This window comes from Pseudorca crassidens, chromosome 2 (assembly GCF_039906515.1).
Source record: "Pseudorca crassidens isolate mPseCra1 chromosome 2, mPseCra1.hap1, whole genome shotgun sequence".
NCBI lineage: Eukaryota > Metazoa > Chordata > Mammalia > Artiodactyla > Delphinidae > Pseudorca > Pseudorca crassidens.
The window spans coordinates 46,009,746-46,034,635 of NC_090297.1; the positions used below are offsets into that span (position 1 = coordinate 46,009,746).

Consider the following 24,890-nt stretch of genomic DNA (forward strand, 5'->3'; position numbering starts at 1 on the left):
TTATGGGAGAAAAATGGACACGACATTTATTTAGAATCCACTGTGCTTATTAAAGATGTGCATACTTTGGATTTAATTTTAAAAAAGAAAAACTAAGTTGAAGGTCTTACAATCTTATGAAAATAATATAGTAAAACTACTCTTTGAATGTGACCCTGGATTTTTCTTCCCCTTTGACAGTCAATAACCCCCAAGCTTTAAATAATAAGCACAGGTCATAAGCAAATATTTAAACAGCAGTGTGTATCTGAATATTTTTCGAAGAAACACTAAAAGATACTTTTATCTTAAAATTATAATTCAATTTATTAAAAGGAATTATTAAATTAGTATACCTTTTAGTTGGTTCCATCTGCAAATTCTTACCTTGAATCCATCCTTCTTGTTTTTTTCCAAACCTGACCATTCTCCAGGCTGAAAATTAATTTTAAGAAATATAAGTGACTTGGTAAAAGCAGTACCTATAATTTCCCTATTTTGGACTCTAAGGTATGAGCTTCCAGGTAGGACATTTAGTTTAATTTACATAATAGGGGAGGAAAATTATTTGGCTCTAATTACTCAGACAATACTGTTGCTCTGACAACAAAACTAGACCAAAGATAAAACCAACCCTTTTAATATCTTCTATGCACTTAATGATGTAGCTCCTCTTGATTGCTTCTTTCACTGCATACGCATCACTTAGGATTGTCAGGTGCTCCTCCAAAGCTTGCTGAATAAGGCTACTGGGCAACGTTGGGAGATGAGCCAGTTCCCAGAGTACATCTAACACCTATAATAAACCACATGTGATGAGCCAGCCCATACGCAAGTAAAGCTGCTTTAAGTACTTGTAGCTAGAAAAAGTCATTTGATTCTCCTGCCTTTCCAGAAGTGGTCTCAAAGCGAGCTTCACGGCCTATTCGTCCAATCAGGCTCAATAGCTTCTGTCTTACTCTATCGGTCTCGGTCTCCCAGCTCTGTAGAACGAAAAAGAAAAGACACAGGAACTGCTTCCCAGTCCCATTTGATCACACTGGCAAAATATGCAAAAACTTTAAACTTGAGCTAAGAAAGTTTAATAAAGTAAGAAGTGTACGGTTAAACACTGCTAATTTAGAGGGAGGAGACTTCAAAATAAAATTATTTTAGAAATATTTAAAAGTAAGCACGTTTGAACACATACCTTCTGAATGAGAACAAACAAATGATTAAGCTGATCTGAATTAAATTTGACAGCTGCTGCAGCAATAATAGTATGGATATTCTCGATCACAGTAGATGATTGTCCTGACTAGAAAAGAAGACATTGGGAAGAAAGTTAAGTCTTGGAGACCGGAAAAACCCAAGTCTTTCCCTGTTGATTTATAGACGCAAAAGCAAAACAGTAACAAAGATAAATTGATTCTAGTCTAACAGCATACATACACTTGCGTGATAAAATTGGTAAGACTACAAGAAGCAACCATTATTAATGGTTATCTGTTGGCCTTGTTTAAATTCCTAGAAGCATTAAATCTCTAAAAAGACAATGTAAAAAAAGATGAGAATCAAGTTCTCAATCTGACATGTTCATTTCAAGAGGAGAACAAAATATCTTCAACTGGCTTAAAAACAATTTAAACTAATTACAAGAAAAACATACTCACTTTTCACATTTTATAAATGATCTTGAGGGTCTCAGTTGAGAGTATTATGTGTCTCATTTTTAAATCTGCTTATAGATAATTTGTGACTTCAATTATTATTTATTTATCCATGGGCAGTAAGTCTCTGCTTTAGAGAGTCACCACCCTTCGCCCTTACTGAAAAAAGTTAGAAAAAGGCAAAAATAATTCTGATCAACTTACCTGTATCTTCCAAATTTTAGTGAGCTCATCTAAAGACAATTTACTGCCCAAGAGTTCAATAATTCCCTTTATACGATCACAGTATTGTGCTTGGTCTATGTTGCCTAAGAGAAGAAACACCAGAGAGGCAGACAGATACAGTGAACACTAACTTTCTAAATATGATCCTATTTATTCAAAGCAATATTAACTTTCTGTAAGATTATTTAAAGGCTAATATAGTCAAAACAACAATTTCATACCTTTTTTATACAGAAATATATTATTTATGTGTTAGGTAACCTTTTTTAAGCAACTTACCTTCCAATGCAATTGAAAGAACTGAGTTCTCAACTAGCCAATCTAATAGTCTGTCTGTATCTATAGCATTCTTCACAGATTTGGATAAAGTGCTATCTTCTATTAGTTTGGTTACCTAAAAAGACAGGATTATTGTGATTGAATCTAATGCGAATATTCATAATCAAAATCTTCATATATATTTTGTGACTTTTATAGTGTTACAACGTGGTCTAACGATTAGCCAAAATGTATCAAAGGCCAGTTATTAGAAGTTAATAGACCACTTATTTGTGATGTCTCTTTAAAAAGAACACAGAGTTCACACTTCCTGGGCCACTGCTGATTGGCTCAGGGATGCACATCTGACCCAAACTTCAATCAGAGCACTCCTCCAAATTCTATACTTGGGACCAGAGAGAAAGTATCAGTCCTTCCCCAGTCACAAGAGCTATCCATGGCCATGTCTACCATATGAAAGATGCCACTCTGTAGGTGGAAAGAGAACAAGGCCATCATGCTCATAAAAGCAGAGATAAGACCTGGATAGAGTCCTGGCAGTGATTCAGTTCTCAGATTCTAGTTGATCCTGTTGCCCACATGTGTCCCTGCCCTTACACGGTTTGGCTAGTCAATCTCTCATTCATGTGAGACAGCCTAGCCTTCTTCCATTAAATTCCTCTTTTAGTCTAAGGTAATTCAAGGTGAGTTTATTTCACTTGCAGCCAAGAATCCTAATTAACACAAAACTGAAGGAAAATAACTGGAATTATGACTGAACTGTATTGGCTCCACTGGAAACTCACCAAAACCAACTATGCTCATGTAAAGTTTAGGAAGCTGCAGAAAATTACTTCCATCATTTTGCTTAGACCATCACAGTTGTAAACAAAACAAAATTTTGCCTCAACCCCAGTTAGAAGATTTGATTTAAGTAAACACATATCTGAAATATAGTAAAAGGAATTACACCCTTAGGGTAAAAAGTAAATCTCAAACTGTATATTCCAAGGAATTATGTTCTAGCAAATTTCAATAGAACACTAAATATTTCACAGAACGAATTTGGAATGTAATACGTATAAAAATATTGCTTTATTAACAATTATAAACATGTATACCATTTTATATATAATCACTGTTATCTCTTTTTGTAGGATTACAAGAAATTATTATTCTTTATTTCCCAACATTTTTATATTAATAACCACAAGTTCTGGAAAAACTTAAAGTGTCTGTCCTTTAAGTCTTCCAGAAACGGACGCAAAACTTACTTCTTTGAGGGAATTCATTTTAGCGCTAAAATGAGGTGATTTCAGCATGCGCAGTAGGATGTCTAGTCGAAGGTCGTCCACAACGGTCACCAGATCCGGTTGGAAGCGCATGCAAAGTAACTTAATGGCAGACAAGAGCTCCGGGATGCTAACCAATCTCTTTTATTTAAAAACAAAATACACACAAACGTACAGATACATAAACAGAAAAAACAAAAAGGAACCATGAAGACATTCTGATGCCAATTCTTACACACACACAGGAATACAGGACATTTTCAATAACCATGGTCTAATGGTATATGATATTCCACATGGTCAATAAACTACATTTTACTTCTAAACAAAAGTTAGCACATGTGTGAGCAAAGAAAAGGGAAGGGTTCTGTGATAAATTCAAGGTAGACAAAATAAATCACGTTAAATTTAAATGTTAAAATTGCTTTAAACACCTTTGGATAGCTTTTAATACTGAATCATTTTAAAGCTTCTTCAATGCTATACCAATTATACTACTATCAAAATCAACATGTTAAAAAAAAATCAACATGTTAGTAAAATTCTTAATGGTATCACTTGCTGACAACCCTACATTCATTCTATTGACTGAGGTAACACCAACCACTTGGTATTTCAGACAAAACATTTTTTGGTTAGGAGATGTAAAATTAATTTGATGTGAGTTGTATGTGACCAGAATCCAAACAGCAATGGTGTGTGAACCTTGCCCTAAGCCCTGGCTCTGCTTCCATGGACCAATAGGCATTGGGGCTACTTGACTGGAGAGAACATTACCTTATCTTTAAGGTCCTTTTCTTCCACGCTCCGCACGTCCTGGATTGTAGTAAGGATGACTGGGTCCAGCATGGGCTGCAAGAAAACAGTACTAAAGTTAATAAGGACCCCTGAATCTGTCCCCAAACTAGAGAGGAGACACTTTTTTATTCGTATTTCACAAAGGAGAGGGTGCTATGCAAAGATTGGAATTCTAGTATTAGAGCAGCCACTAACTAGGTAATACCATCCCAAGTAAACCCTCAACTGATTCTGTGCCTCAGCTTCTTTACTATCATATGGGTGCAATCCCTCTTTACTATCTTATAAAGGGTCCTTTGAAGAGCAACCAAAGACAACCAAAGACACACCGACTAACTTAAAACATTAAGGCATGAGTATGTACTATTTTTGTAATAAAGTATTTTGCATTTGATTTAAAAAACGAATGTAAGCACAGACCATGAAAAATACGCTGTTTTATGCATTTATTTTGCTAACTGATATAAATGAGGCCTATAGACAAGACTCATACAACACACTGCTCCAGAATGGTAGCATAACCAGGTAACTAACTCTGAATAGTATGTGAAAAGTAGCAAACTATTAGCTAGATCTAAATGATCACTTCCATTTAAGTAAAATAATTTTTAAAACTTATCTGGTGACAAGAGAAGATAGACAATATTTGGCTGTCAAAGCAAGAAGACATTAGCAATGAATTAAAATGACATCAGGCAACTGATTATCCTAGTAGAATTTCTTTATTTACACTTATGCCAACTGTATAGTGAGAACTGAGGGCTGTCAGGGTAAGAGGCAAGTCACACGGCTCTTGTCAGCATGTGCCAGCCCTGCTTAATTCTCACTGCAACTCTGTGAGATAGGCATGGTTATTATCACTATTTTACAGATAAAGAAGCCAAGTCACAGGAGTTACTTCAGTCTTCCGAAGTCACACAAGGAGCAAGTGGTAGAGACAATTGTTAATTTACATAAATATGGTATGAATTTATTGCTGAATGAATTTAAGGTTGGATGGTTTGATATAATTAAAATAAAGATAAAGTTAAATAAGCTTTGGTTGGAAATTCATATACTTTTTAAAGTATGCTGTGCTTGGACTTCCCTGGTGGTACAGTGGTTAAGAATTTGCCTGCCAATGCAGGGGACACGGGTTCAAGCCCTGGTCCGGAAAGATCCCACATGCCGCGGAGCAACTAAGCCCGTGCACCACAACTACTGAGCCTGCGCTCTAGAGCCCGCGAGCCACAACTACTGAGCCTGCGGGCCACAACTACTGAAGCCCGCGCACCTAGAGCCCGTGCTCCGCAACAAGAGAAGCTACCGCGATGAGAAGCCTGCGCACCACAACGAAGAGTAGCCCCCGCTCGCAACAACCAGAGAAAGCCCGCGTGCATCAACGAAGAGCCAACGGAGCCAAAAAAAGTACACTGTGTTTACATATAAAACCTGGAATTTCTAAAGAACTTAGTATTAATTAGCAGTTGGAATATTTACACTGAAGCTCTTTCCATGGAGCAATGCATGGGTTTAAAAGCATGCATTTAAAAATTCAATCCTGGCTCTGATTATTAAAAAGCCAATTATTAAGTCAAATCATTTTGTCTCTTTATGTCTTTGTTTCAGCTACAAAACGAATGATTGTATTCATATGCTTAATAAGTGAGAGAACACTAGATGTCTCTAAAGACCTTAGTATCCAGAATGAAGAAATACATAAGTAGCCATCCTGTTTCATTTAAAAATCTTGCAGTATTGCTTTGAACTCTAAAGAAGGCACTTAAAACTTAGAAATAGCAGGAATTTCCAGAACCTACTAAAAAAATCCTATATCCCTTGTTAAAATGGCCCTAAGTAAATTAGATATTAGAAAGAAGGAACAAGTGCATACTATTTGCTTCCAAAGGACACTAAGCTTTCAAAACCATTTGCGGTGATTTAAAAAAAAATCTCTGTGAAAGTTTTAAGTTTCACAGCCTTATTTCTATAAAGAAAATAATAAATGGAGGTATTTCAACATGACATTTTATTCAGTAAAACTTGTTAACTGAAATGGAAAGGAATAAGAAAATGTAATAAGCCCTAAGCATTAGGAAGCTGAACATTCCACAGCCTCGACTATCCTGTGACCTGCTGACGTGCAATCTGCAGAGGCAAGAAATCAGACAAGATGTGCTGTTAAACTGTTACTCAGATAGTGAGTGACTTGGCTAGCAGGTGAGCCCAGCACCACTCAACACTGTTTAACACATAATGGCACTGAACCCTTAAATAATCCTGTAAAGGGGGTAGGGATATATGCCACCTATTTTATAGTGAAGGAAGCAAAGAAAAATATATGCTATAATATGTAATTATATTTGATACAATGATAAATTAAAAAGGTAAATAACCTTAAATGTTAGGTCTCCTATACCTTAAATTAGTAATCACTTTTATTTATCTTCTGATATTTTCACTATAAAGATAGCTAATCTGAAAAAAAAAGTTACTCTAAATTAGGCACAATTCTGAACAACCTGATAAAAAGATAATTTTACTGTTTGTATGTCTTAGATCACCTCTGAAGTAAGTGTAAAATGGCCTGTCTTACCTGTACCACTGAGGAGTTGAGGTACTCTGCACACACCCCTAAGGGCTGCACCAGTGCTGATACTGCCTGAAAAAGGACAGTAAAGGTGAGAAATAAATGTGAGTGAGTTTCTTCCTTTTAACATTAAACAAATCCCTTTTAATATGTCAGAGAACATTTTATACTCTTGAATAGAAGAACTGATATAAAGATGTCGATTTATTTAAATTACTGTAGAAATGTGATTTAAATCATAATATGCCAATAAAACTTCTTTCAAGGCTTGGATGAGATGATTCTAACGTTCACATTGCAGAGTAATAAGAATTTTTATTTGAACAAGGAGAGAACAGTTGGGGAAGGAGTGAAATGTGCCTTTAACAAAAAAATACTTAAAACTTCCATGAAGAAAATTATAAAACTTTACAAAAATACATAAATAGTCCAAATAAATGAGATACCATGTTCTTGAATGGAAAAGACCAGTACTGTAAAAACGAACAAACTGAAGACACCTACAAACTGAACACAATTCCACATATGGTCTTGGTGGAACTTTCTAGAGCAGGAGAACCTGACATGCTGGCTATATTCAGAAGAGTAAAAATATGAGAATGATCAATAAAATTTGAGAAAAGAAAGACGCTGAGCAAAATTGGCACTACCAATAATGAAAACACTGGAGAAATGGTATAAAAATGGCAGAGTGACCGAACGAATGAATGACAGGAACAGAAGTCCAAGAACAATTCATGTATACACGGGACTCTGACATTTGATAAAGCCAACAAATCAAAGTAGTGAAGAAAAAAATGGAATATTTTTTAAAGGATCTTAACAACAATTAGTTACCCATTTGGAAGAAAATAAAATTGGATTTCTATCTTACATCATATATAAATACATTCTAAACGAATTCAAGAACTAAGTTTAAAAAATGAAACTGTAGAAGTATAAAATTATATGAGTATTTTTATAACCTTGAGATGGGGAAGGAAACACTCCCCAAGCAAATCAGAAAAATTTTAAGCCATTAAGGAAAAAACTGACTGTATAAAATTTTAAAGCCTCTCTATGGCAAAAAGACACCATCAACGGAAATGAAAAGAGAAGGAAAAGAAATTTACAAATACACAAAATAGACGTGACATTGATATACTTAATATAAAAAGAAAAAAATAAATAAGACAAGGAACCCCAAAGACCTATGTAAATAGATCAAATTTACAGAAGAAATGCCAATAGCCAATAGTCATATAACAAAATGCTCAAATTCACAGGAAATCAGAGTATTGCAAATTAGATAATAAAATACCATTTTTTTGGTCCATCATATTGGAAAATTAAAGACTGACAATATTCAGCACTAATGACAGTACTAGGAAATGACTTTATGGGAGTATACACTGGTCACCACTTTTTGAAAGGAGATTTAGCACTATCAATTATAATTTTAAAATGTATATAATCTTTGAAATCCCACTTTCTAGGAATCTATCCTTCAGATATGGCAGCAAATGTACACAAGGACAAATTTACATGGAACACTCTCTGTAATAGCAAAAACTTAGAAATAATCCAATGCTCATTAATAAATGACTGCATCACGGTACAACAGTTGCAGGAACACACTGGAGCCATCAAAAACACTGATAGCACTAACCTGGAAAGATGTCCATGATATAATGTTATGTGAAAGTATGCTACTAGGTATAGTTTGATTACAATTTGGGCTCAAAGAGAAAGAGAGAACATGCAGATATATTTTATATAAACTTAGGAAAAAGTCAGAAAGGCTATGCATTATATGGGTAACCATGACCTAGGAGGTAGATGTATGTGTTGGGGTGGGGTGGAGGACAGGAAACCTTCACTTCTTACTTTGTACAGGTATTTTAAACTGACAGATTGTGAATGATTTTTTTTCCCCAGTATTTTTCAAATCCAAAAATATGTAAATATAAATGTAAAATGATGACATTCACTTGTATTCAGTCTTATAACACAGCCTAAATTTATTCTGGGACATAGTCACCTTCTTAACTGGTCAGAAATGAGACATTTATTGTGATTTAAAAAACAATTATTGATTTATTTTTGGCTGCCTTGGGTCTTTGTTGCTGCATGCAGGCTTTCTCTAGCTGCTGTGAGCGGGGCTACTCTTCATTGCGGCATGTGGGCTTCTCATTGCAGTGGCTTCTCTTGTTGCAGAGCACGGGCTCTAGGTGCACGGGCTTCAGTGGTTGTGGCTTGCGGACTCAGTAGTTGTGGTGCACGGGCTTAGTGTTGCTCTGCGGCATGTGGGATCTTCCTAGACCAGGGCTCGAACACCTGAATTGGCAGGTGGATTCTTAACCACTGCACCACCAGGGAAGCCCTTACTGTGCAATTTTAATTGGACCTGTTTGCAAAATTAGAGCCTCAATCTTTGCAATCTCCTTCTCCTATGCCTGAATTTCTACCATCTTCTCAATACAACCTAAACAATCTAATTTTACATCAACGGCAACAAACAACACAGTTGTCTGAAAAATGGTCTGACCTAAGGGAAAAATCTTCGAGGTATCTTTAGCTTCAAGACATTTGATAATAATGAGGGCAAGCCCAGATTCCTATGCATCCATCCTTGGCCAATTTTCATCCAAGTAGGGGAGAAACTTTGGGCTTCTCTGTTTGTTTGTTTAAATAAATTAACTCTGAAGGAAATTAGTGAGTGTTTTATTTAAACTTTTTAAAAAATGAAGTTCATTTCTAATACTGCCCAATGACCTATATAGCCAGTTCTTGAGAAACAAGCAAGCTGGATAAAACCCTATATCTGAACAGGTGTTGTTTTGTCTTGCTTTTGAAGTCACTAACTATTATCTTCCAGGTCAAGAGTCGTCTCTAACATACTTGATCCACTTAATGGGGATCAAAATGACAGCCTAACAACCTAGTTAACAGTCAGGGAGGGAGAAGAGGCCTCTCTGATCAGTGTCAGTAGAAGTATTTATGAGCTGGCAGACATATGATCTTTAAGGATAAACACTGGGTAGCAAGAAATAGACTATTGCCAACCACAGCACCAGTCTCTCTCATTGACCGTTGTTACTGCTCTCATGCAAAGATAGACCAAGGGAGTTAGGTGATTGGTCACGGTCCCACAGAAATAACTGCTACTGTAAGCACAATTTATACCACTTCGGTATATTATTTTACCACATCATTTTCTGCTCTGATCAATTTACAGTAGCTAGCACAGTGTCTTCTACATGGCAAGTACATACGTAGCTTATAACTGAATGATTAATTAACTAGAGAACAGAATAAAGTGCTCTCGGTTACAAACAGGTCGGCAGTCCGTGAAAAATTAAAGATTATGTTATTCCCCTTATCACAAGGTTAAATTTGAGAAAATAAAGTTGACATGAAAAGATAATGGTATTGCACCTGAGGGATGGTTCTAAGCTCCTGTTATAGCCCTTGTTATCTATGAATCTCTGTAACACCAAAAAGCTGACTAAACAATCTTAAAATAAAATATTTTATTTGTTTCTGGTACTATGAAATAATTTCTGACTTATCTGAGGCATAAAATTGTTATGTACACATATACTTGCCACATATAGCAACTGTCCCTAAATAGCAAGATAATTTCATGTAACCACCACAAGTTAGTAGTTAAGAGAAAAATATCACAAAGAGAAATTAGTGTGGTGAAAAAAAAAAACCAAACACCATACACTGAAATTTGCTTATTTTGATTAACAGTAAACATTTCTGTGGTTATCAGAAACATGGAAGCTGCTCCTGTAAAGACTGACTTAAACTTTAACATTTAATTTAATTTGTCTAGACCATGTCCCTTGGGTTACACAGCAACCCAGATAAAGTGAACTTCCACACTGTATATATAGTGGTTTAACTTACCCCAAGTTCTATATCTTCTGAATGGAGCTTGGCCTGGATTGCTGCAAATCCACCTAATTCTCCAAACTGAGAAGAAAAAAGGTATACGTTAATTTTAAAATGCTATACCTTAATAGTTTAAGCAAGCAACTAAGGCTCACATTCTGCTTTATCAGTGTGCTCTATAATCCTGGTCTTAAGGGTCATCACAAAAATAATTCCAATGCTCCTGTGATATACTAGAGGAGATGTGCTAAGCCCTAAAGCTGAGGTTTATCTGTATAAACAGCACATATAAAAAAGAGGGAGAAACTGTAAAACCTATCTGATTATTTTCTGTAGCTGTCATCTACCTAAAACACCAAACTCTAGGAAATCTCATTAGAAAATGGAAAACATGATCATATTAATAAAAGCTTTATACCTTATTTACCAAATCCACAACCCATCCATGAGGCTCCTATGAGAAAAGAAAATAGAAATTGAGATGGCAATACAAAAACTTCCCTACTAACCCTCATATTTCTTTTATCCTAAATCAAATGTTGGAAAAAAATTAAAATTTAAAAAATATTTCAAAGTTTTCTCAAATGTTTCTTAACGCGATTCTTTGACATTACTGTAAACAGTTGCATGAGTAAGTCTGTATTTTGATGGAATTGCTACAATACGAAGCATTTGTGTGTTTTGGGTAGCTGAGATCAGTTTAAGCTCTCTGAGGTACAAGATAACTTGAGTTAAATTTTCTAAGAGAGTTATATTTTAGGAACTAAATTAACTTAAAGAGTAGCAAATCAGGAATCAAGAAATTAAAAGTTTTAGTCCCAGCTGTACCATTAATTACTGTCCTAGAGTAAGCTCTTCTTTTCTCCTCCTTTTCTTCCCTCCTTTCCTTTCTTAAGCATTCACTGTTCTAGGGGCTGAATAATGTTCTAGTGGCTGGATACAGAACAGTGACTAAGAAGAGATGTGGTACCTGCTTTCACAGAGCTCATATTCTAGCAGGATCAATAAAGACAAGTAAACCAACACATAACTCAGATTGTGCTAAATTCCACAAAAGGAAAAACAAAAGGTCTTCAAATGAAAAAGGAGCCTACTCTGTTCAGAGTGGTGGTCACAGAAAACCTCTCTGAAGAGGTGGTCTTTAATCTGGAACTGAAAGGATGAGACAGATTTAGCCATTCAAAGAATAGTCCAGGCAGAGAGGCTGAAATGGAAAAGGTCCTGTTTGGGGAAGGCAGAAAAGCCTACCTTGTTTGAAAAACTGAGAGGCAACTCTCCCAGCTGGGAGCCGGGGTGCAGGAGAGAAGGTACAGATGAAGCTGTAGAGACAGGAAAAGCCAGATGATGCAGAAATCTGTAGACTGTGATTAGAAAGAAAGCAACAGAGGTGTTTAAAGCAAGAAAATGATGCCTTTTATGTTTTAAGGGGATGCTTTGCAGTTATGTGGAGAATGGAATGGAATGGATCAATGAGAGAGTGAAAAGTAGAGATACCAGGGAGAAGACTAGTGCAGTAACTAGGTAGGACATGATGGTGTTTGGAGTAGGATGGTGGCAGAGGAAAAAGAGAGAAGTCAACTTAAAATCTATGTGAGATTAAATCAAAGGACCTGTTTACAGTTTGGATATGGGGAATAAGAAAAAGGGATGAATCGTGGCTGATTCCTATGTTTTGGCTTGAGCATGTAGGTAGATGGTGATGCCATTTACTGAAAGGGAGAAGAATGAAGGCTGGGGAGACATAATGAAGTTCCATTTTAGGCACAGTTTGAGATTTCTGTGTGGCAACCAAGAGGAGACAGTTGGCTCTTCAAGTCTGTTGTGCTCAGAGAAGAGGTTTGGGCCACAGAGATATAATAAAGCAGAGGGCCATCAGCACAAAGATAGCATTTAAACCCATGAGAATGGAAGATATTTCTTAGAGAGAGTACTCTGGATCAAAGTTGGGTAGAGGTGAAGGAGTTGAGAAAGGAAAGGTGGCTGAGGGGCAGGCAGAAAGCAAGAGACTGTAGGAAGGAAGTTTCAAGGAGGGAGAAACTGACTGTGACCATTCCTGTTGACGGGGTCGAGAGACATTTCCTCTGGATCTAGAAACACGAAGGTGCTGGTATCTTAACGAGAGCTGTTTCAGTGGAGTGGTGGAGAAAGAAGGCAGAATGGAATGCCTTGAAGAGTTAATGTAGAGTTCAGTCTAGTGACCCCAAACATCTCTCCAGCCGAAAATAACTTAACACCACTGGATAAAAACATTAAAAAAAAAAAACACTTTAAAAATATATAGCTGAGTTGACACAAAGTGCTCAGAAGTTTTAAAAAAAGAGAAAGCAGAAATCCTGTGAGGTAAGCAAACTGTGAGGCCAGCTTTCACGCTGTAGGCATCTGTGGAACTCTGGAGACCTCTAGCTTCCATTTTCACAGCCTTACAGTGGCTGAGAAGCAGGACACGTAGCCAAGACAGGGCTCAGAGACTAAGAAGAGTTTGTCACATAAATCAAGAACCCAAAGGGCTACATCCTGAGTGTAAGATGAACTGAAATAAACTTACCTGTGGAAGGGAAACAACAAGGAAGCCTGCCAACCTTGACTGTGGTACTGGATTGTGAGAAGAAAAAAATTCTCCAGGAATTTATAACCACAAAATTGCCCTCACATGGCTTTGCTGCTCCAATTCACACTGCCTTTATGGTCTGAAAAACCTTAAGCTGAGAATTTATTCCCAAATCGTAGTATCCCCAGGCATCTGGAAGAAGTAAATCTTTTTTGGAGGAAAGAACTTTCAACTCAGGCCTCAAAAACTCTTCTTAGATTAAATTCCACGAAACGTAAGTTCACAGGAAAACAAAGAAATACGTATAAAAATGTTTTTCTATACACATACATACATATACAAAACAACTGAGTAAAAGCTGGCAGAATCAGACCAGTTTTAGATGTCAGACATATGCTTATAAGTTAAGCATTAAACATATAAGTTAAGCATCAAACAAGGAGGAGACTGAAAATATGAGTCAAGAACGTGAGATAACAAAAAATAAGCAGAGTCAAAAATGAACCAATGAGAATTTATAGAAATGAGAAATATAATAAATGAAATTAAAGACAATGAATAGGTTAAATAGCCTATAGGATACAAATAGAAAAAAAATTGGTGAACTGGACCATAGGTCTGAAAAAATGTTATCAGAAATGCAGTACAAGAAGACAGAAAGATGGAGAATATGAAAGAGAATAAGGGACATAAGAACAGAATGAGAGGGACTTCCCTGGTGGTCCAGTGGCTAAGGCTCCACACTCCCAATCGAGGGGGCCCAGGTTCGATCCCTGGCCAGGGAACTAGATCCCATATGCCGCAACTAAGAATTAGCATGCTGCAACTAAAGATCCCACATACCGCAACAAAGAGCCCATGTGCAGCAATTAAGACCCGGTGCAGCCAAATAAATAAATAAATAAATATTAAAAAAAAAAAAAAAAAGAACAGAATGAGAAGGTCCAACATGTAGCCAATCAAAGTTCTAGAGGAAGCGAGACTAATGGGGAAGAGGCAATATTTACAAAGGTAATGGTTGAGAATTTTCCAGAATTGCGACAAGATATAAATCCTTAGATTCGAAAATTCAATGATCTGAAGCAAAATAAACAAAAAGAATACCTCAGTTAATTGCAGTGAGAGTCAAATTGCCAACTATCAAAAAGAAATAAAATAGCCATGAAGAAAAGAAAGACTTCTTACAAAGGAACAACAGTCAGACCAACAATCAACTTTCAATAACAATACTCAAAGCCAGAAGACAGGGCTTACCTGGTGGCGCAGTGGTTAAGAATCCTCTTGCCAAGGCAGGGGACACGGGTTTGAGCCCTGGTCCGGGAAGATCCCACATGCTGCGGAGCAACTAAGCCCGTGGGCCACAACTACTGAGCCTGTGCTCTAGAGCCCGCAAGTCACAACTACTGAAGCCCGTGCACCTACAGCCTGTGCTCCGCAACAAGAGAAGCCACTGCAATGAGAAGCCCGGCGCACCGCAACGAAGAGTAGCCCCCGCTCGCTGCAACTAGAGAAAGCCGCGCACAGCAACAAAGAATCAAAGCAGCCAAAAATAAATTAAAAAAAAAAAAGTCAGAAGACACTGAAATGATAGCTTTGATATTTTGACAGAAAAATGTATGTCAATCTAGGATTTAAAACCCAGTGAAAATGTTCTTCAGGGAATAGGAAATAAAGTCAAGTTTAAGCCATCAAAAACAAAGACTCAACTCCCAATGGACCCCTTATGAAAGGACACTGTACAGGATGCACTCCAGGAAGAAGAAAAATCATCCCAATGGAAGGTCTGAAATACAGAAGGAATGGTACACAAAGAGATAGCATATAAATAGGGCTGAGTCAAAACACTGTATAAGGTAATGATGACTGTACCTATTTGAGGGGATAAAACAATACAGGAGAGGACTTAGACAATGCACAATAAAGACAAAAGGATAATGAGTCAGGTGAGGAATGAGGACACGAAACAGTCTAAGGTTTTCAAGTACTCCTCAGAAGAGGGTAAAGTTACTGATGAAATTTAGGTTTTGTTTAATTAATAAGTTAAAATTTTAGACTAACCACTAAAAGAGTAACTGAGAGGGAAGGATATGGAATCTTTCATCTGGTTGGTTGTGAAGGGGGATAGAGAATAATGCTGAAGCTAGAGATGGAAGTGGTATCCAGGGCAGAATTTTTAAAGATGGGAAAATACTAGACTCTGTTATACACAATGGGAATAATCTGATAAAGGGGAAAAAATTGAGCATACCAAAGAAAGAATAGAAATGCTAAGGCATAAAATGCTTGAGAAGGCAAGAGGAAAGAAGAGGGGATCTAGGGCATTTGCAGAAGAGATAATTCCTTTTGTGGTAATGAGAAGAAATTAAGAGACAACATTTCTGGGTCTCCACTGTTGTATATGTAAATTGGGGGGAGGAGAAAAAGAACATTTTTTGAGTACTTACTAAAGTGAAGCACTGTGTTCAGTGTTTTTATATACATTTGTCATTTAATCTTCACAACATAACTGAAGGTAAGATTTTAGTATTTTGGGAGCCAAGACTGTATATGAAGAATGCAGACTATGGACTAGATTGCATAGGTCCCCTCTGTAAACAGGTTTGTGAACTTGGGCAAGTACTTAACCTCTGTGAGCCTCAGTTTCTCATCTACAAAATGCGGGTAAAAATAGCACGTAACTCACAGAGCTGTTGTGGGGACTAAATTCCACAGGATATACTCACAGTACTTTCCACTCAGCTCTCATTTCCTCTCTAGAGTACTGCCTGACCTTCCAAGGTGGCAACTCCTTCCCCTTATTCCATACATAGTACTTACTATTATAATTGCACCTATTGTTTGTTATACTGTGATTTTTTTTTCCTATTTCCTCCACTATGCTGTAAGTTAGAAGCCATGTCTTATTACTCTTTATACTAAGGGCAGGAACTATTTATTTATATCTCCAAAGCCTAGAATAATGCCAGACACACAGCAAATGTTCAATAAATGATTGCTGAACTGAACCCCTGCCTTCTAGATAAATCAATGGACAAGTTTTCTATCTACTACATTGACTTCTTTCAAATGTCTCTCAAAAACCAAAGTGTCTGATCAACAAATTGTCTGAATTATGTACTCCTTGTGGGTATAATGTTATTGGCACTTCGTACGCCTTTAAATATAAAATGAGGATGTTGGTCTGTGCTTAGAAAAAAACAAAAGCTTTAAAGCTTACAGAGTTTAAAGAAAATTATACATGAGATTAACTACTAGATTTTATTTTCTGGGAATAATTAGTCGTTTCAAATGATTTCAAATGCTCTAGCTTCTCAAACATCTCTAAGAAACTGGGACACTCATTAAACTGGGGTTCTGGTAATTCAATAAATAGGGCACTTTTCATGTCATGCAGTCATTTCTCATTTCACCAAACATTATTTCAAATCTCTAAAGTTCTTCATGATGTTAATTAACAGCTATGGAAAAATATCCAGTAGCTGAAAAAAATGTTAAGCAATTTTATGAACCACATGGAGTATTTGTCATTTTTCATAGGTTGTTTTATCCTTCCATGTAAATTGTCATTTTTGTAGCAGAGAAAATCTTTTTCAATACATTTATCTATAAAAGGATGAAACAAAACTATGTTTACCTTTTGGAAAGTAGATACAGGGGAAATGGCAAACATATTTCCCTCTCCAAACACTTCTGCCCAATTCCTTTGAGACACTTTCATTCTGTTTTTAAAATGGTATTCATTATCAGGATTGAAAGCCTAGATTCAAAGAGAACAGAGAAGCATTATTATTATCTACTTCTATAGCAACACATATTAGCATTAGAAAAGAAGATACAAAATATAGCCTTGGACTCCCTCATTAATGGAATCTTTCAAGTATCCCAACAAAACATATTCCTTAGCCAGTGCTGAGGAACAAAGTGGTGCTCTCCTGTTCTGTTCAATGTTTGCTGTGGGGAAAGAGAAGGGGGTAGCAGGACGGGAGGTCTGATCCAGGCACGGTGATGCCAATGCTCCAGATGTTCTAGGGCTGCCACAAGCAGAGATGGGCAACAAGGCAGTGAAGACAGAAGTTAGGAGGGAAAACACGAGCGCCCCTTCTTCATGCAGCTACTGCTACTAGTCGGGGGAAAAGCCCAGAAACCAAACTACATCAACACCCTATGTGACAGTATTTGTGATTCGAATAATCAGGGAGACATAAAGGAAAGCTATTTAATCATTCTAAAAGCTGAGAAAGCTTAAAATTAGAAAGGTATTTCTTTAAAACTGAAAACACAGAACAGTTGTTCTGCTTTTAAAATAAAAAGCAAGAAGTCAAGTTAATAACTTTAATGATAAGATCATGATCACGCATTATTAATTACAAGTCAGAAGGTAGTAGGTATTTTAAACAAAAGCAAAACACAAAGTACTTCATTTTAGACATACTGTACCATTGTAAGCACAGCCAGCAGACCAGTGGGAATTGGATCTTGTTTTATTCTCTCTGCAGCCAGTTCTATTAATAGCATCAACATGTTGTAGATGCCTTCATGAATTTCAGTACCCCACTTGTGAACAGCACTTGATGTCAGCAGCTATCAAAACATAAACGGCACTTTAGAGTCTTACTTGAAAAGAAAGAAAAGACATCTACAGTTATCAGTTCAGTCTTGACTAATGAAGAGATTATTACCATAATACTTATTTTTATGCAGATGACTTGCTTTAAAAGACCCATAGCTGTAGTCCATCTACTTATCCACTTATTTCACAGTCAACACTTAGTTTTGTTTTTTTGAACTTTAATTCCCTTATATTAAGACAGTTTGGGGAATTCCCTGCTGGTTCAGTGGTTAGGATTCGGCGCTCTCAATGTCGAGGGCCTGGGTTCAAACCCTGGTCAGGGAACTAAAATCCCACAAGCCACGCAGGGTGTCCAAATAAATAAATAAAGCAGTTTGTTTAAAAGAAAATGTTGTTTTCTACTTTTCATTATTATTAGGAGAGGTCAAGTGGTGAAGAACAAGAAAGAACCTGAGATCAATTCTGATACTACTATTTTCTAGCTGTCTTGAACAAATTTACCAGAGTTCCCAGAGACTCAGTTCTCTCATCTCGAAAGAGGGATAATTCCTACCCACTTCACAGAGACGTTACAAGTATCAAAAGGTACATCGAATGTAAAGTATTAGCGAGGTTTTATTATTAATATATTTTGGCTGTCGTTATTAATCAACATTCCTGGAATCTAAGAAATCTCATGATTTGAACATGTACATTCTTTTCATATTATTTATATCTCAGAAACAGAACTGCATCTTCCCACCTGTTGACCAGATGGCAGCAGGGCTCTGAATGTGAAAAAAATTTTAGAAATACCTTGTCTATTTATTTTGCTTGTATTTTCCTTTCTAGTATGTATTAAAGAAATATACAATTTTTTAAAAAAGTTTAAGCAAATCTAAAATAGCACTGTAACATTGTTTACTTTGCAGCTATTTTTCTTAAATATAAAAAATGGTGCCTCTTATACTCAGATAGCAGCTTAGATTTGTTAAAAAGGAAGGAAAAGGCACACAGAAGAATCTAAAATCATCATCTTTGGATTTCCCCAATCTTTGACCTTCTAAGTCCTTGGGGAAGTCTAATTCAGGAACAACTGCCGAAACAGGGAATGGGAAAGTGAGAGGATTCCACTTAACAAAATAATGGCAAATTGGTACAGTGGTTTCATGTTTTTGTAAGATCTCCCTTCAGAGGGAAAATACTGTGCTATAAAAATTTCACCTTAGCCACACTGAGAACCCCTTAACGAGAGGGTTAAGACCCTGAAAGAGCCCAAACTTCTTTAGCTGCAGAGGAAAACCTCAGTTCCAGACTTTCTCTATAGCAATTAGCTGCACTATTTGCTCAAATGAACAATAATCATAAGACTGATTCTATATAAGGCAATTACTATTTTTTGCTACTATTTTTGCAAGAATTCTTTTGCCTGCCTATATATTCTTCCTATGTTTAAAAATTAGATAATAAAGCAGAGATTAAGATTTAAGAAGCTTCATGTGACAACAATAAAATTTATGTGGACTAAGCACCACTCCCTCTGTTGCCATCTCATATGTTCCGTTTTTACTTTGAAAATGGAGTTCTATCTACCTTCCAGATGAGGTGGGGCAAGACAGGCAGCACCATGTGAGGAAGAGGCACACAAAGTTTAAACACAGCTGTGCACTATGGCCACACCTGGATGTTTTTCCCTGCCTGAATATACTAGTAAAAGAATCCAGGGGACTTCCCTGGTGGTGCAGTGGTTAGGAATCTGCCTGCCGACACAGGGGACACGGGTTCGAGCCCTGGTCTGGGAAGATCCTACATGCTGCGGAGCAACTAAGCCCGTGTGCCACAACTACTGAGCCTGAGCTCTAGAGCCCACAAGCCACAACTACTGAGCCCGGATGCCACAACTACTGAAGCCCGCGCGCCTAGAGCCCGCGCTCCACAACAGGAGAAGCCTGCACACCGCAATGAAGAGTAGCCCTTGCTCGCTGCAACTAGAGAAAACCCGCGTGCAGCAACAAAGACCCAACGCAGCCAAAAAAAAAAAAAAGGAATCCAGGCTGGCCTGAAAGTGAAAGGTGAAGAAAGTAGAAATTACAATAAAGCTCCTTTTGTGCACCTTATTCACACAATTGCTTATTATTTGTACTCTTACTTCTTTTTTTTTTTTTTTAAAAAAGGGCAGCTTGTGAGAAAAGCCCAGGGAAGGTAGGGAGAGAGCCATCATACCAGGAAACACAAATCTAAAGGCACACAGAATTCTGTAGCCCTTCTAGTTTAGAGGAATCTTTTTAATAGCTCTAAACTGTAAGAATTGAATGACATTAAACATAATGCAAGGTACCTTTGTGCTCATAGTTTTATAGGGAAAAAAACCCCAACAACCGCTTGACCATTTATTATACTATTACAAACAGCTGAGGGCATAAAATAAAACAGTCCTCTGAAGCATCTCTGTACAGAGTTAGAGTATTACACTCCAAATATGCAACTTGCTGCTGGACTGACTTGACCCAGGGCTCTCTGAATCTGAAGATCATCAACCTAAAGATCCCTTCCTTACACGAATAAACCCTTTTCCATGACTCTGAATAAACTTGAATTTTCTTTCTCTGCAAATTTATGCATACATTATGATAGGTGTCACAATATGTTACATTATAAAAGTGCTGGTATTTTTTTAAAAAGATACTATAATTCTTAACAAAATTCTTAAAAGTTAAAACTACAAAATGGTAGATGAATTCATCCAAAATGAAGAAAAATCTTGATTCTCTATAATCCCTGCCTAAATGAGAATTTCAAAAGATTTCTCCCTTTTTTCAAAGATGAAGCTATTTTTGTTCCTAAAATTAATTTTGTTCTGTCTTCAGTCTTGAATCAAGGGAGATTCTGTCTGTCAAGACGCAGATGGAAATAACAGTTTGCAAATGAAGTTTATTTTACTGGGTTTTATAATAAATACAAACTTCATCACCTGTAGTTGTAGTATCTTACTTGCATATGAGACAAAAAATGGATGTCAAAACCCAGAAGCATGAGACAGCAGGAGACTCATTTATTCATTCAACAAAGATTTACTGAGCTCTTTCTCTGCACTAGGCACTGGCTATATGCTGGGGAAAACAACAGTGCCTGTGACATCGTCCCTGCTCTTGAAGGATTCAGGACTCAAGTCCTGAATAGGGAACCATGCTGAGTTAGAATGCTTTCAGAAACAGAAGTCCTGTGATCTTCTATTCTCACTGTTAAGAAAAATTGCTTTATAAGAGATGTGGCCATAATGGGGGCAAGCATATCAGTCTAGCTCCAACAGAGATGCTGCCATCCACATGCCGTTTTGCCAGATACAATACTCAATCCAGTTAAACTTTCTATAGTTTAAACGTCTGCTTCTGTCTCAGTAGAATAGTACGTACAAAATGGCCTATATTTTGATAAATAAATATTGTATTTCTAAGTGCCACAATCCTTAGTTTAGTAAGATTTCTAATTTCCTAGTGTAAGTCTTCACCTATTCTTTAGCAGTTAAATAGAAGGAAGTAAAAGTTATATTCGACCAAAGACATGCAAACAATTAAATATAGAAGAAATAAATCATTCCTGAGCCCCATATTCAGGGCTACGTTTTTCATTTTTGAGCATTCCTCAGTTGTACAGGATTCATAAACTGGGCTCACATGTTAAAAAACTAAAACTAAAGCAAAAAGCCTGTTCACCTTCACCCCCACCAAAAAAAAAAAAAATCAGCACAGCACATTTTTCTTACCTTTTTAAATGCTTCAGGCATACACCTATCCATAAATCTTTTACAATTCTCATCAGACTCAGAAAGACCTTTGTAAAATAAATGAAACAATATGCCTTATTTAGATTTTAGGTAGTTGCAGAAATCATATATATCATTCCAAGCTCATACATATGGAACTTATTGCAGAAACCTTGACTCTTAAGGAATTATTAAAAGCAGAAGACATACATTCTGATAAAGGAATAGGCTGAGAAAGTAACAGTATTAAATTATTAATAGCATAATATATCCATTTATATTTATTATTAATATATACTTATTAATAGTATAATAAGTAAATACTAATTAGAACTGAAATGCTTGAACTCATGTTTCCATATCAGAGTAACTTTCAATGATCTGACTAAATAGCTAATAGAACAAACACCACCAGCAGCTACTTATCAGCCATTACTGTCTTCCTAAACATTTCTTTTAAAAACACATATATTCTCAATAAATGCCAAAATCACTCTCTTGCCCAAAACAAATTGAACTCTGTGCAATAAAATGCACAGAACTGTGCCTGGCATAGAGTAGGTGATAAATACTTGCTAAATGAATGAATGAATCCACTGTAAAATTATCCTTCGGAATACACTTAAAAGAAAAACTCAGTGACAGATTTTGCTTATCAGTGGAGACACTGTCGAGCACATTTTCTTTTTTCAGTCCTACCACTTAGCATAACACCGGCATCCTCTCAGGCACTCAATAAATGTTGCTGCTGAGAAGCCAGTCATAAACGCATCATGGAAGCTAGTCAAAATATTTCCTTTTGATGTGCCTTGTATTTAATCACAATGGTAAACTATGCACTTCTAATGAGAAAAAAAAATTTGCAAAACACTGGCTCAATTCATCTTATTTTACAAATGAATTCAATATGAAAAATAAATTATTATTCTCTCTTTAATATATTTATAATATAGATGCTTCCTTATGTTGAAACTTATTCTCTAACCTAGTGATATTTTATTACTCTATTCGTTTAATATCTGTAAAGCACTTAAGATAGTGCCAAGAACTTAATAAGCATAAAATATTAAATAAACATTACTTTCTTTTCTTTAAAAAAAAAAAAACGCCACTGCATTAAGCCTTAATCTAAAGTGCTCCAAGTTTCTGTGGAAAAGTTAATTTCAATTTCCGTAAGGCTTTTCAATTATATTTTAAAGACTCTTACACTCTATTGGAGTTAGAAGAAAAGAGCTGATTTAATTCAACGCTTTTACTCCACAGGGGATAAACAAAGACTAAGAGAGTAAATGATCTAAGATAATACAGATGGCCAATGACAGGAGCTAAAATGAAAGTCAAGCCTCCTATCAAAAAAAAAAAAAACCCAAAAAATGAAAACTCCTCCTGTGTCCTGAAGTATGAACTTACCAAGTCTTGCTAGGTAGGTAGACGCCAACAGGCATTTGCCTAGTGACTCTTCCCGCTTGTAAGGTATGGACCAGTGATCCGTCAAAACGCGGCTTTCCAGTTCATATAAATTTGTTGTAGGGAATTCAATTCCTTCCCCTGAGCAGTTTCCGTTTTCATCATTCTTCTGACAAAGAGGGATTATGGTTTAAAAAAAAACACACACACACACACAAATAATTAGTGACTACTTAAAAATTTTTCAATTTAACACAAAGCAGATCCTTAATCACTGGTAGCCATTAATTCCAAGATTGTGGATTCCACATTTCTTTCTCGTAATCACATCTTTCACCAAGACTATCTGAAATATTCTCAGCTTTTATCAATGTGGCATCCCAACTGTCTCAGAAGGTGAGCTCATCTCATTCTTCACAAATGAACTCTCTTAATCTCTTGCTATAAATATCAAATCTACCTTCACTTACAGCCCCTTTTCTCATGCTCTCCCAAAGTGGCAACTGTTAAGGTCACCACACTGAATGCTACATCATTCAATCCAGTGGACATGTTTCAGTCCTTATCTTACTTTTCAGGAATATCTGACCTTCTGCCTGCTTCCTCTTCTTGGTATGCTAGATTCCCTCCCCTTACCTCCCAGGATAACATGCTTCCCTGTTCTCCTCTGGGGTCTGGGTTAGGGTGGTTCCTTCTGTCTCCTCTTCTGGTACATCCTCCCCTTCCTAGCCATCAAACACTGGAGTTTCTCAAACCTCAGTGCTAGGCTCTCTTTTCTCTGCTCAGTGAATGGCACCACATTCATTTGGCAGCATAGCCAGAAATCAAGACACATTCTTAAAACCCTATTCTCCCATCTCCACCCCTAAGACTAAGTGATCAGACCTCCTATATTTCTCTCAAATCCATCTACTTCGGTCCATCTCCACAGGGATGCCGCTATTCCTGAACTCAGCCTTCTGCCCTCTTTAACCTACTTAACTCTTAAACCCTCTAAACTCTTTCAGAGAAAAACCTTTCCAGAACTTCTAAACATTGTCAAATTCCTTTAATTATTTTATACCCCTACCATCCCGAACTTCTCCTTCATAACACAACTCACAGATATAATTTTACATTTATTTGTGATTTACTCTGTTTGCCCCCACTAGACCAAGCGAGCCACAAGGACGAGGACTGTTTCTGACCACTTCTATATCTCTAAAACCTAGTGTCTAACACAAAGTAGGTATTTAAAACGTATTTTTAAATAGAAAAATAATTCATGCGAAGTTTCAACTATCAGTGGGGTAACTGCCAAACTTTCCATCAGTACTCGCTATAGTAATCTGTAATAAATCAAATGGAACCTCTCCTCCCAAATGGCCTAACACCTGGCTCCTTTGAAAACCTAGCCATTTTCACAACCCACTCTATAATTTGATCATTACAAAATAAAACAGTTCCATTAAAAAGAATTCACCTTTAGCCTCAATGAAGGAAAAGACCATAAATATAAAGCAGAAATGATTTAAAAACACACTGAAAAACAAATTTCAACCCCACATGAATGATATCTAAAGGAATGCAACACATTTTTTTTCAGGTTCATGGCTAAATTGGGATGAAAATGAGACAAAAAACAGGAAGGTAATAAAAATTTAAAATGGAGTAGAAGACAATATAATTGGGGGTGAAGAGTGAGGGATGGTGGATGAAGTAAATTTAGAGTCATAATGTTTGGGGATAATTCAGTTTTTAAACACAATACTTTCAGAATTTTTTTTTTTTTTTTTTTTTTGCGGTACGCGGGCCTCTCACTGTTGTGGCCTCTCCCGTTGCGGAGCACAGGCTCCGGACACGCAGGCTCAGCGGCCATGGCTCACAGGCCTAGCCGCTCCGTGGCATGTGGGATCTTCCCGGACCGGGGCACGAACCCGTGTCCCCTGCATCGGCAGGCGGACTCTCAACCACTGTGCCACCAGGGAAGCC

The 24,890-nt window shown here is 36.8% G+C and overlaps 1 protein-coding gene across 6 annotated transcripts in view; it reads right to left on the minus strand.

Moving 5' to 3' along the window:
- USP24 (ubiquitin specific peptidase 24) overlaps positions 1–24,890 on the minus strand; it is a 149,993-nt gene that overhangs the window by 85,673 nt on the left and 39,430 nt on the right. For 5 of the 6 annotated variants that reach the window (XM_067726300.1, XM_067726299.1, XM_067726297.1 and 2 more), the window contains exons 2-16: positions 22,923–23,088; positions 21,513–21,580; positions 17,638–17,781; positions 16,835–16,957; positions 11,071–11,106; positions 10,668–10,733; positions 6,777–6,842; positions 4,181–4,255; positions 3,386–3,544; positions 2,133–2,247; positions 1,833–1,936; positions 1,169–1,276; positions 867–962; positions 614–775; positions 367–414 (exon numbers count right to left, since the gene is read on the minus strand). In XM_067726300.1, coding sequence (XP_067582401.1) covers positions 367–414; positions 614–775; positions 867–962; positions 1,169–1,276; positions 1,833–1,936; positions 2,133–2,247; positions 3,386–3,544; positions 4,181–4,255; positions 6,777–6,842; positions 10,668–10,733; positions 11,071–11,106; positions 16,835–16,957; positions 17,638–17,781; positions 21,513–21,580; positions 22,923–23,088 — 1,536 coding nt within the window. The remainder of the gene's footprint in view (positions 1–366; positions 415–613; positions 776–866; positions 963–1,168; positions 1,277–1,832; positions 1,937–2,132; positions 2,248–3,385; positions 3,545–4,180; positions 4,256–6,776; positions 6,843–10,667; positions 10,734–11,070; positions 11,107–16,834; positions 16,958–17,637; positions 17,782–21,512; positions 21,581–22,922; positions 23,089–24,890) is intronic. The other variant, XM_067726298.1, reaches the window with a different exon arrangement.